Source organism: Pseudogymnoascus destructans (genome assembly GCF_001641265.1).
Source record: "Pseudogymnoascus destructans isolate 20631-21 unplaced genomic scaffold scaffold_21, whole genome shotgun sequence".
Classification (NCBI taxonomy): Eukaryota; Fungi; Ascomycota; class Leotiomycetes; order Thelebolales; family Thelebolaceae; genus Pseudogymnoascus; species Pseudogymnoascus destructans.
The window spans coordinates 48,610-61,364 of record NW_020167540.1 but is presented as its reverse complement, the minus strand read 5'-3'; the positions used below and the strand labels follow the sequence as shown (position 1 = coordinate 61,364).

Sequence of the window (12,755 nt, the reverse complement as noted above, 5' to 3'; positions counted from 1 at the left end):
GCATGGACGCTTAGTTCAGCCGCAGCCTCATTTTGGATTGTGACCACGCCTGAAAAACCCCACACTTCAACACTCAGTAGTTAACGACAGCATGTGTTTTGCTGACTTTTGTGTGCCGTCGCTGTTCTTGTAAGCCATTAGAGGTTCGCGGCGGCGCCCAGCAGCCGTAGCAGCATGATGACTGGTATCGAGGTCGCCGGCATAGTTCTTGCTGTTCTACCCCTCTTCATCTCCGCTCTCGAGAACTACGAGAATGGACTGGACCCAATACGGGCATTTTTGGAGTTCGACTCCGAACTGCCGAATCAGATCCGGAAGCTCCGGGATCAGCATATCAATTACAACCTCACGATGAAGGGCCTGCTCTTGTCCATCGCTGACAGTGAGGATGTCGAGGAGATGATATCTGACCCAGGCGGTGTCCGCTGGAAAGACAGCGTTATGCAGAAGAGGCTCGAGGAAAGACTAGATGAATCGTACCAGGCATACCTTGATACGATCAAACATATAGAGGAAATCATGAAAACTATTGCGAAAGACCTCAAAATCGACCAAAGCGACAGGGTGAGTGGAGCCTTTCTCCTGTACGATGTGGCTAACACAGATTCAAGACGACGCGTGCGGACCTTCAATCGCTGCTGATAAAGGCACCGCGAAAAGACAATCATTTTGAATTTGGGCGGCGTGTAAAGTTTGGCATGAAGCTCAAGAAATTTACGAGGTTGCTTGACGAATTGGATAGCGAGAATCGGAAGCTAGAGCGATTCGCCGACAAGACGGAACGGCTCGAGACGTATCGGTTCGCTAAGCCAACGTCTATATACGGAGATGTAAAACGAGAAAGATTTGTCTTGGGCTCTGTCTTGACCATGGCGGGACACTCCGCAGGGCACTCTCAATCCCACTACCGGGCAAACAAAGTGAAGAAAAGCCAGCCGAGGATGTTCCTGACAATGAAGCAACCAGCCTGAACAAGCTTCTGATGCCTGACCCAGACCACTATGGACATACTTTGTCTCGAAAAGACCGCATGTCTCTAGCACTGATACTGGCTTCGTCATTTGTACAGCTAGAGGCCACACAGTGGATCCAAGAGTCATGGGGGAAAGAAGATATCGTCTTTGACCGAGCCCCCGATGCACCTGAAGACAGTTCCGTCGACCTCAGCAAGCCCTACATCTTGCACTCCATCGAAAAACGCACAGCGGACAACAAAACCCGACCTATTCGGAACTCGCGGAATTACAGTCTCTTGAGCCTTGGAATCCTCTTGCTTGAATTATCCACCGGACAGTCTTTTGAGCAGCACCTATCACGTATAAAGGGCAAAAGCACCGCCAGCCTAGACCCCCCTGAAGAATCCGTTGAGAGGCTCATGAAACTCTCAGAGGTCAGGAAATGGCTCGTAGCCGTTCAGGACGATTTATCCAGCGGATTCCACGGGGCAATCTGGCACTGTATTAAAAGCTACTTCGACGAAGAATCTGGCAAGAGTGAGGATGTCTACCGTCAAGCTGTGCTAGATCAAGTTGTCTTGCCGTTGCAGGAGGATCTGCAGAGCTTCTTGGGCACCAGAACTTAGTAACAGCCAACCAAACTCTTGAACATAAATTGAGGTAACTTATAGCTGGGTATAATATTTGACAAAGTGCCTGGGACGATTGCTCGGCAGAAGATATGGATGAAACGAAAATATCCAAACATGAACACGCCAAATGCGCCAACAGATAAACCAACAAACAATATTTATCACCAAATCACCAACATCCTCACCTCCCAGAGTGACTCTCAAACTCTTCCTCGCTGTCATTGGCCAGATGGAGGGCCTCTTCAGCGTCGTCATCCTCCGTGCCTCCTATGCCATCAGCCGCTTTAATCAACACGCCTATCTTTTGCCCGTCTTTCCTTCCTCTATCCACGTCAATCCACACGAATATAAACCCTGGAGCGACGATTAAACAGAGCAGAAACCAAAACGACGGTCTAATACCGCCCGTTCGATCGACGATCATTCCAACAATTGCGGGTCCAAACACGCTGCTTCCCTTGTCCGTGATCGCATACAGAGCGTAAAACGCAGCTTCGTATCCAGGAGGGATCAGTTCGCCATAGAGACTTCGGCAGTATGACGACAGTCCGCCGAGGACAAAGCCATAGAGGAGCCCGAGAGGGTACATTTCCCATGGCCTTGTGAGTGTGGAGAAGATTGGGATATAGTCGAGAAGACCGTACAGCGGGATGAGAGAAAATAGGAATATGCAGGCGAGAATCGTATGCAATGGAGTCAGTTTAAGGTAGCGGGAGATGTGCGGCCATGTGAATGCTCCTATAAGACCCGAAATGGTGACGAGCACGGAGATCCCTGCCAACGCGAGAGGGGGCATGCCGAGCGAGGTTTTGGCGAAGAGAATTGAGACTCCAGACACGGTGGCGATGGCGTCTGATAGGAGGAACCATGATGCGAGGAAGAGAAGGATATCTGGTAGAGCGGGAGTAAGGCGGATAGTCCTATATAGTAACGCCCATGAGTGTTTGATATATGTTACTCCGGAGGTTGCCATATTCGTAGGTAGAGGTGGTCCTGGGCGAGGCCGGAGCCAGAGGGCGGCTGGTATTGTGAATACGGACCACCAAAGACCAATCAGGAAGAGGACGAGTCGGAGAGAGAATGTGGATGACCCCAGTCCGAAAAGGATCAAGACTGATAATATTTGGACAAAAAGGGCAGCAGAATAGCTGATCCCAATACCTAGACTGGATATCTGAGTTGAGAGCTTGAGAGCAGTTGATGTAGCTGGCACGGCCAGAGGGGTTGGGTTTAGGAGGGCGCTTGTCGAATTTGTAAGACCGAGCGGAGGTTCGTCTTCAGCAATTGATTCTTCATCCTCTGTATATTGCTCGTCGGAGTCTAAATCCTCATCTTGTACTTCAGGGTGGTGTCTGACCAGTAATGGTAGAAAGGAGTTCAGCAGGACAAAGGATGCGCCCAAACATGTGTTTGCGATGATGCCGAGTAGAGCACCTATCAGGTATACCGAAGGGACAACCGGTAGGAAGAGCATCGTAGCAATAGACCCCGTCCATGCAAATATCAAGAGCAGCCTCTTCCGATAATTGCCGTGGTCCGCTGCGCATGATATGGAGATAACGACGAGGAACTGAAACAGGACCGACAGAGAAAACGAATACATCGCGAAGCTAGCAGTGTTGATTTCCATTCCAAGAAAGTATACGACGCATTGGTCTGGTTCGGGAACATGGTTCCCACGGGAAAGTAACGAGGCCGCATTCCCAGTCGAGTTGGGGTGGGTGGAAGTGGCGACGCAAGGAGTCGTTCTATCGGACAGCAGGACGCCATTTTCTCTTGCCAGTTGCTCGAGTGTGATGGGAATGAAAGACCCTAAAGATCGACGTTAGCAATCGGGTTCTTGTGAGCGAAGCGGTGAGGAAAGGAATTCGACGAAGAGAGAAGAGGCGGGGAGACACTGTATGCCCCGCATGTATGCCCAGCGCATTGCACGATGCAGTATAACCCCCTTGATTAAATACATTTACTCACCCATGCCGCAAATAACAAAGACCTCAGCTGCAAACCCGTAGGCGTACCATCCTGCCAACTCGCGTTTGCTGGTCAGCCTCGTATCTTCCCCAGCATACTGTGACCCCGCGCGTCGATGACCTCCGAGATCTGAACCCATGGTTCTTTCAACGTCGGAGCTCGATCGCTCGTCATCTGCTTCAAAAGAAGAAGAGTGCGAACGCAATGAATACTTTATGCTTGTTGTCGACTGTAGTCGTTCGGGAAGTGGTCGGCGCGTACGACGTTCGTTGGGCATATCGAGAGGTAGGCGGCCACAGGCAGCTAGCCATAAGCTTCAGCTGTCAGCCACAGGTAGATAACGGAGGGAAAGCAATTCGTATATGGTAGAACTCTTCTATTCCAAAGCTCTCATATCAATAGTTTTCGCTCATAAGATATGGTTACATATATTGACATGAACATGAAGCTTCAAACCCATGGTCATTGTTGCCAGTCGTTGTGGAGTTAGACTCGGAAACTCAGTTAGTGATCCACATACAAAAGTACCCTGAGAGATAATGGTCGGCAATGATCAGCGGCGCTACCACATGGTCCTACCACCAACCACGTGACGTCAATCGCGTTCGGAGGAGGCTCGCGGTCCGTCCGTCTTCTCCTGACGTCCGTGCCTCAAAGAACTGAGCCTGAGTAATATCATGTAACAACACAAACCACGACGCTCAATAGCACACATATCCACCTCTGCGAACCCTGTCACTTACTCTACATCATCTCCTTTGAAAAGCGACTCCAATCTCAAGGCGGCACTCACCGCAAGGACTGAGCCAATCCAGGGTCGAAATCGCTGGTCCAAGGGCGCTGGGAACAGAGTTCCAGCGTCGCATCATCACCAACACATCGCACGCTTAGTTTCGACTTACCTGATTCTCTGAATCATAGTCGCACGGTGGTTAGAGACCACTTTACAGGTCACGTCGGACGCAGATGCGAACTGAAGAACGGTGACAACACGCTCTCACGACAGCTTCAGCGGACGCTCTCGTCACGACCGATGCAGACGCCTTTGAAGCAGCCAAGATAGAGTCGCAAGTACAGCCCAGATCGGGAGAGGAGAGAGGTGGGGAGCTGCGCGACGGCGCTGGAGGGGCAGAGGGGCAAGTGGAAGGGATCATGCCCGGTGTCATAATGGAGAACGGTTATGGAACTGGGGCGCACACAAACCACGATAGAGATGGGGCCCCGAACGGTACGAATGGCGCATTGCAAGCATCGAGTCGACCCGCGGAAAAGACTGGCATGCCTGGCCACCAGCAACCACCGAATCAATCAGTACAACTGAACGGAGCGAACGGTGCGCCAATGACACAATCGGCAGGTCACTCAGCAGGATCAGTGTTAAAGGATGCCAATATCCAGACCAAAAGCACTCCTCCGAAGATAAATCACATTACTGAAGGGTTCGAGTCGCTGCCAAACCTTCTCACGAGATTGGCGCAAGTGACACACAACCAGCTGTCCGGAAAGTTGCTCGAGCTGGCTGGAATGAACATCCAGCAGTCGCCCGATAATTCGAATGCTGTGAGCTTTGTGAGTGGCCCGGACGACAACTCTGCCGAAAACATAAAGAAGAAGGTCAATCTGCTCAAGTTTGCGGAAGGGGTACATTCGAATTGGACAAAGGCGCTGGTCATCACGCAGTGGAGTAGGATCAGCGAAGAAGTCAGTCGGGTTATTGACCTCAAAGCTCATTTAGACGAGCAGAAGCTCTACTATGATATCGCGGTACATGAGTTGAGCGAGGTCAAGAGAAGCTTGGTACATGCGAGGTTACCCAACCCTGATCTGAGGACGGCTGTGGAGGTGCTGTCCACCGGAAAGGCGTCATGGATGCCAGACGTAAGTTGTGGCCTTCAGAGTCTTTATTATTGCTAACATAGTACAGCTTGGCTACATTGAACCTCCGCCGTTAACAGCAAAGGAGATCCTTCAATCATTACAGAACCTAAACACATTACTATCGATACGACTGAATTTACACGACTACGACAAGATACCCTACCACTTCAGAAATTACACAATCAAATCAGGCCGCGTAACTTTCAGAGTAGAGGGGGAGTTTGAAGTCGACCTTACAATCGCCGATGAAGATCCCGAAAAGCAATTCTGGTTCATTGACTTCCGGTTTTTGTTTTCTCCTTCTCCGTCGGTCCTGACCGATCAGATGCGTTACTCCTTAGAGGCGAAGGTCAACACGGTGCTAGAAAAGGATGGACTGGCAGGATGCTACAAAGTTCTACACGATTTGACTCTAACTCATAAGATATCTGAACTCAGGCGGCAAGCATATGAGATTGGCCGATCGAGATGGATTGACGCTTTGATGGTTGAGCCGTTGCGGAGGTCCCTTTCAATCCAGTACTGGGTCGACAGATGCGGCAAAGACGGACCAAAGAGTTGGATCATCATTGGCATTATCAGTGGAAAGAAGAAGGGGGCCTATCCCGACGAAAAAGAGACAAGCCAGATTGGCATTCGCTGGTTTCGAGACTCGAAAGAGGTAAAGGATGTCGAAATACCTCTTGAGCTCACCACCTTATCGGTGGAGGGGTTATTACGGTCTATCATTACCATGCACGTTTCGCACATACTGGAAAGCATGTACAAAAGCCTCCGAACAAAACCCCTATACGAGAACAGGGATCTCGTTTTGTCATTCAAGAAGCCAACGACGGCCGAACAAGAGCCAGAGCTCCACGTGCAGCTTACTTCTCAGTATAAAATCAACGTCATCGTTGAGTATATTACTGGGAAGTTTGCCATCAGTCCGTCATCGAGACTCACAAGCCAAGCCGAATATAGGCTCAACAACCAGACCGTTGATCCAGCTTCGAATGGACACGAGTATATTGAGAACCTCCACTGCGTGTTGGTATCTGAAGACACCGTCAACCGGGCTTATACCGTAGGCTGGTTGCCTGTCAGGAACCCTCGCCTGCCACAAGACGAGCTAAAACCCTTCTTACCGCGAGACACGCTGCAGCTGTCATGGTTCAAGAAGCCTGGGTGGGATCCAAACTGGTACTTGGCCCTAAGCTCAGGCATGAGTGGGGAGCGTTGGTGGTTAATAGAGGTTACCAATGTTCCCGAAGGGCCCAGGCCAGCTGCAGATTCAATTGTACTCGATGGGCCAACAGTCAGGAGTCACATCCAGCTGCCACTTAAATCCGTGTCGCCTGCTCCGACCTACGCATTCTTATCAAGCCTGCATTTGCTCTCAACCTCCATGATATCTTACTACACTAATATGCGAGCTTTGCATAGCCGCCGATCGAAATTTATGCTTCGGAATGCCTCCAAAAGCACGTTATCTTATCGGCAAGGCCAGCCAGCTCTATATGTCATGCTGTCGACTTTATTACCTTCAAAAAACAGATCGCCCCGGACAGGCAAGCCGTGGGCGAAAGATGTACTCAAAGTCTCGTTTCAGGGAATAGAAACGTTGGAGCAAAAAGAAGCAGCTACAAGTCCTGCGGGTGGCTCTAGCCAATCACCGTCGAATCCACCAACCGCCCCAAGCGGACCAGTTGGCCCTCGACAATCAGATACCGAAGAAGGTGCAATTATGATTGCAGAAGGCCATATGGAAACGGCCATCCCAGCAGGGCTTCTCGTCAAGCAGCATGTCGACAAGGATATTGCATTCCATCCATCAACAAGTGCCTTCGCCTTCCGCCTTCAGGCCAGGGTTGGAGAGCCCAGCATTGCCCCTCTTATAGAGCGCCTTCAACGTGTCGAGCGGCTTGTGGACTTCGTACAAGTCATCAACGCGCACCCATACTCGTTACACTGTGAAAGTGTCTCCTTAAGCCGACTCATATTCAGCTACGGCTGTGTACAAAGCCCAAGTCCCAACCAGCCTCACACAGAATCCCCACGATACCAAGCCATCATCGATTTCTCCAGTCAAACCTCCAAACTTGAACTCCAACTTGAAGCCGGGAATCCACACATCCGCATCCTGGACCACCTCACCAAGATCCTCAACTCCCCACTCGGTCTCCATGGACTCGCCACCATCCTTCCCCTCACCCTCCCAGTCCTTCGTGCGCTTGATGCTGCCGAAGACTCATGGGAGGATCTCCCAAGTAGCGAGTTGCAGATACTATGCCGCGCTGCTGATTGGTACGCCGTTCGGTACATTCTAACGCCTCCCAGCGATGGTGACAACAAATCACCGGCCCCTCCAAAACGCATCATTTTCGAAATCCGACTACACCGCCGCGGAAACGTGCCATGGTGGTGTATGCGCCGCGACCAGAAGCATAACGCTACAACCGTGGACCCACTGGATTTAGCATTGAAGGAGAAGGTGTGGACTCGAAGTGAGAAGGGGGTCTGGATGGGCATGCAGTGCGCTGCGATTGCTCAGACTGGCGGCGCAGAGGCTATGGTTTTACGAGTCGATTCAGCTATGCGTGATTTGGCAAAAGATGGCACTGTATTCGCCAGTGCTGCGCCCGGCGTGACGGGCGTGAAGGGCGAGGGAGCTGTTCCGGAGACGACTGATGGGCCAGGAGGTCAAACTGGACAGGCGCAAGTTCAAGCTGTGAATGCGCCGAACAAGGCCCAAGCTCAGCGGCCGCAGACTAAATCCCCAGTCCTACAGAAGCAGGTGCAGAAGAAGGCCCAGGGGCCGCCGACCCAGCAACAGAGGACGCAGGCGGCCTTGAATGAAGCGCCGCATCGAGCACAGTACCAAGCCCAGCAGCTCGCGAGGCAGAAGGAGATGCACCGGCAAGCTCAATTTCAAGCGCGGCAGGGCCAGGGCCAGGGCCAGCAGAGACCGAACGCTAACGCTAACGCTAACGGTGGGGGCGGGAATTCGGGGAAGCAGGATGCGATTGTAATAGACTAGGATTAATGAGGTGTTATTTTGGGGGTGTAATTGCCCGGGGGGGGGGCAAGTTGCTTGTGTTTTTTTGGTAAATACCCGATGGCCGGTATTGGCGGGATGCGATGCATGGAAAATATGTGTGGGGGTTTTAGTTCCAGAGTATTTTTTGCTCTGAAGGGGATAAATGAAAGTGAATATTGAATGAGACTTTTATGGGGGGTTGTGAGGTGATGCCTTGTCGTGTTGTGGGGACGTGGTTTTCTCATACCTCTGATATGAGAAACGAGATGTGTGTATTATCCGCGCTCTACCGCGGGCTTATGTTCTGCTCTCTCCCCAAACACTTTTGGCACTGGTCTGGATTAGAGGCGAGAGAATAACTCCGCGGAGCAATTCATCTTTATCAATATTCAAGGGGCTGTGGTGGTTAGCTCCGCAATGTGGTACGATGTTGACGCCGATAGACCACTTATGAACATTTTTATTTACAGCCTCAAAGAAAGCATCATTACCAAGATCAAACCCCAATTCCGTATTACTTGCACACTCCATGTTGACTTTAATTATCGTCATAGTCTCGCCATTGCGCTCATGAAGGCTACTACGCAGCCCGACATTGACCTTGATGACGAGTCGGAAGGGGAAGACGTGCCCAAGGCATACATAGGGGGGAGCAGCGGGATCGTCGCAGACGTCAACCCATCCGACCCCGAGAGCATCGATATACCGGGGGTAAACGTCCCAAGTACGGAGGACATCCCAGTCGAGCCTGATGGTATCGATATACCAGAGGCAAACGTCCCAAATACGGATAATATCCCAGTGGAGCCTGGTGGTAGCGATATATCAGAGGAAAATGTCCCCAACACGGATAATATCCCAGTGGAGCCCGAAACATCCATCCTACAGCCTCTCTCGAGTACAGCTATCGATGTCCTCGCGGGGTCCCGAGTGCCAACCATCGACATCATATTAAACAGCGCGGGCATAATGAGCATCCAGGAATATACCCACAGCCGCGGGAGGATCGAGATGTACTTCTCGACAAATCATACAGGATACTTTCTATTCGCCTGCCTAATAGCGCCGCAGCTTATCGAGCCAGTATGCGACACCACAAACTGGATGATGCTTGTACAGAAAGATAGGCGGCCGTTTCGCGAAAGGTCGACTATAGTGTGGGCAGATATGCGTTATGGGATTTTAAGTACGGATCATGGCTGGTCGCCTATACGGAGATTTGGGGTATTCGAGTTGATGTCGCGTCGTGAACTGGATGAGGAAGATATCCCTCTAGATTATCCCGCGGAAGTTCAGCGGGAGTGGACAGCGAATTTTATGTTTGTGCTTGCCAGAGCTGTCATTTACATGCTTGATTTACTCGTGTTCGTTTCTATTTCTGTTCTTGTCGTTGCGGGTGGCACCCGTTTTATATCACTTGTTCAGGGGTTTTATAGGGATATTAACAGGGAGACCGTGTTTGGGATGCGTGAATCAGTGCGAGGTGTGTATTGTTTTCTAAAATCGATATCCGAACATTGGCCACATGCGATTTGGTTCGTGAATATAGAGCACGCTGCGGTCGGTTATCATCTGGAGAAGTGTCATTGATTGTCTGTTGGAGTTTACAGGGGTCAAATTACAGCGTCAAGCGATGAAGCTAGGGAGTTATAGAAGGTATCAACGGGCTTGGTCGGTGAGAAGTGCAGTTGGATTGGTGGAGTGTTGGCCTTTGAGTCTTGGGGTCAGAAGCGACATTTTTATACCAGATATTTTCAAATACAAAGTTGTTTAGGCTCATAAATCATAGAACGGCGAGGATAGTTTCCTTGTGGATATATTCGTATGAAATAATTTCTATGCCAATAGAATATATTTATTATGAAACCAGGCATAATAATTACTTCCTAGCATAGAAATCCTGTCGTCGTCGTCGTGAGAATGCTGGAGAAGCCACTAGCCGCACAAACTCCTGACGCCACACGCCACACGCCACACGCCAGCCGCACAAACGCCACTGCCACAATCACTTAATTACCCCACCCACCCGCAACGACACGCGGCTACGCCAGCCTTGCGCCAACTTAAGCTTCCAGAACCATCAAGAACCCCCCCGAACGACACCGAGGCAGACAGAGAGTTGTCGTCAGCCCGCTACCTGTCACTTTACTATGGTGTAAGTGTGTTTCTTTGCTATGTGTAGGTAGGAATGGACAGTCTAGGTAGGAATGGCGTGCGTATGGTGGAACTAGGGGTGAAGTCGATGGACCAGCCTCTACAGCACCCTCCTCATTTGACCTTTTCTGTCGTTTCAACCCTTTATCCTCTTTTTCAGCGATCAGTTTTTGAGCATCTTCTATAGTAAGTGACCCTCCATCTTGGACATGTGTACGCTTGGCTTTCCGACATTTTGAAAGTGCTTGTGAGGTCCCAGAGTTTAGCTATGATATTCTCGAGGCTTTTATAATTTCACCGATCCTTGGCGATTGCCAAAACTGTGGGCGTAATCAAGTTGCAGACAAGATGTTGACGTTGCGGCTGTGGTGGGGCTTCTAACATATATTAACAAACCATAAGTTATCTAAGTTATATTATTCCCGTATATTTCGGTCAGGTTACCATCACTGAATGTAAGTTTGATCGGGCAAGTGTGATTGCAGTTGTGGGGTGGGTTAAATGATGTCGGTGCAGATATTGGGTTGTGGACGAGAGTGGAATAAGCGGGAATCAGGGAGGAGTGTCATACTGACATTCGTTGCACTCAGTTTGCTATCAAACTCAAGAGCAAACTTAGAAATCTCCTCCTCAAACCTACAAGTCACTATACATATTTTGGCTTATCACACCAACAACAGAAGCAATACTACTCAACGATTGCTGCAAACTCTTCTACTACATCTGTTTATGCTACATACATCACGGCATATCATTTGGACACTCATTGAACAAGTTATTAAGAAAATCTCCTCCTTAAGGGGGTGGGCCAATACTACCACATGGCATATCTCTACCAACTAGAGGCCTAGGAACATGAACGATAGCTCTAGAAGCTTCTACAACCCTCTATGATTCATTACACATCATCGCTCCTTAGTTACCCACAAGATTGGTTAAGTTATGACATAATTTATCTATAGGTACTCTGACCTTGGACCTCCTTTTTACTTCCTATAGGCTAGGAACCCAAGAGATGGTTCTATGGGATTCTCTTACGTTCACTACATGATTAGCAAGCTAGTTGTGGGTCGCACTTGATTTCTAATACATTTACCAAGCCTGGTTAGTCATGGAAAGTCATGGAAAATGAGAGGACTACACTCCTTTGGCATAATAGGATTGCCCTTTCCTTAAGAAAGGGCAAGCAGGCAATACAGTAAATCGACTATCACATACTTCCACATCTTTTACAAGCTTCCAAGCATTCATCTTGTTACTCCTTGTTTCTGAAAAGTCAGTGAGTGTAACGCTGACTCCTAAACGATAGAAGACACAGAGGTTCTCTTGCGTAAAGGTTTACTTATCAGAGGAGGCAGGGGATCAGACACAAAGGCTTCAAGTAACACGTTACTAGTATATAACAAATACTGTATTGAGTTGAGCACGAAGCTCCTATCTAAGAACTAACTATCTACTTATATAGTGGCGTCGTGCCTAGTGGACTCCTGGGAACTCACTCGAGTCCTCGGAGTCCTGGACTCTTAGGATTCTTCTTATCGTCCTGCGAGTCCGTCACGTGCCTAGTGGACTCCTGGGAACTCACTCGAGTCCTCGGAGTCCTGGACTCTTAGGACTCTTCTCATCATCCTGCGAGTCCGTCACGTGATACTTTCGGAACTACTATTCCCCGCTGCCCCTCCAGGTACCAGGGCCGGTCTCATGCGACCTCCCTCCTTCCTGTCCTGTAGTTGGCCAGCCTTCTTGTTCCGTCGTAACAGTGAGGTGTTAACCTCTGACTTACCCCTGAGTTCCCAGACTCAACATTTGTTGCAACTTGTCTGAACCACTTCACTACATCACACACCTGATTGCTGCGTTGTGGAATAGTCTAAGCTACGACCCTTTGGCTCTGTTTTCTAAGACAGTGTGTTGTCTTAGTAAATTCATCCCTTCCTTGGGTGGCTAGATTCTCACATCTGGTGCACCCACCATTACAGCTTGGAGAGCAAGGAAATCTTTATTTCAAGTTATGTTTTGGGGAGCAATGAGTTCAGAAACCTCTATCTTATGGATTCCTGAAAGTATAGAAGAGAAGCAGATACATGTGCAGAAACTACGAGAGATAAATGCATATTGGAAATCAAAAGCAGAGAATGAACTTGT

General features: G+C 49.6%; 4 protein-coding genes across 4 annotated transcripts; 3 read left to right on the top strand and 1 right to left on the bottom strand.

Annotated features, from left to right (window-relative positions):
* Window positions 1–174: 174 nt before the first annotated feature.
* On the top strand, window positions 175–1,582 carry VC83_07938 (uncharacterized protein; the record flags this gene model as incomplete). The annotated part of the gene is made up of 3 exons (XM_024471502.1): window positions 175–564; window positions 612–799; window positions 889–1,582. 3 exons carry the CDS (start codon window positions 175–177, stop codon window positions 1,580–1,582), a joined length of 1,272 nt encoding a protein of 423 aa, XP_024321292.1.
* Window positions 1,583–1,769: 187 nt separating this feature from the next.
* Window positions 1,770–3,836, bottom strand: ATG22 (Autophagy- protein 22; the record flags this gene model as incomplete). The annotated part of the gene is made up of 2 exons (XM_024471501.1): window positions 1,770–3,400; window positions 3,560–3,836. The coding sequence occupies 2 exons, from the start codon at window positions 3,834–3,836 to the stop codon at window positions 1,770–1,772; spliced, it is 1,908 nt and encodes a 635-aa protein (XP_024321297.1).
* An 875-nt stretch (window positions 3,837–4,711) lies between these two features.
* Window positions 4,712–8,456, top strand: RGR1 (mediator complex subunit; the record flags this gene model as incomplete). Its single annotated transcript, XM_024471500.1, has 2 exons — window positions 4,712–5,437; window positions 5,484–8,456. The coding sequence occupies 2 exons, from the start codon at window positions 4,712–4,714 to the stop codon at window positions 8,454–8,456; spliced, it is 3,699 nt and encodes a 1,232-aa protein (XP_024321296.1).
* Window positions 8,457–8,873: 417 nt separating this feature from the next.
* On the top strand, window positions 8,874–10,046 carry VC83_07935 (uncharacterized protein; the record flags this gene model as incomplete). Its single annotated transcript, XM_024471499.1, has 1 exon — window positions 8,874–10,046. The coding sequence occupies one exon, from the start codon at window positions 8,874–8,876 to the stop codon at window positions 10,044–10,046; it is 1,173 nt and encodes a 390-aa protein (XP_024321295.1).
* Window positions 10,047–12,755: the final 2,709 nt, after the last annotated feature.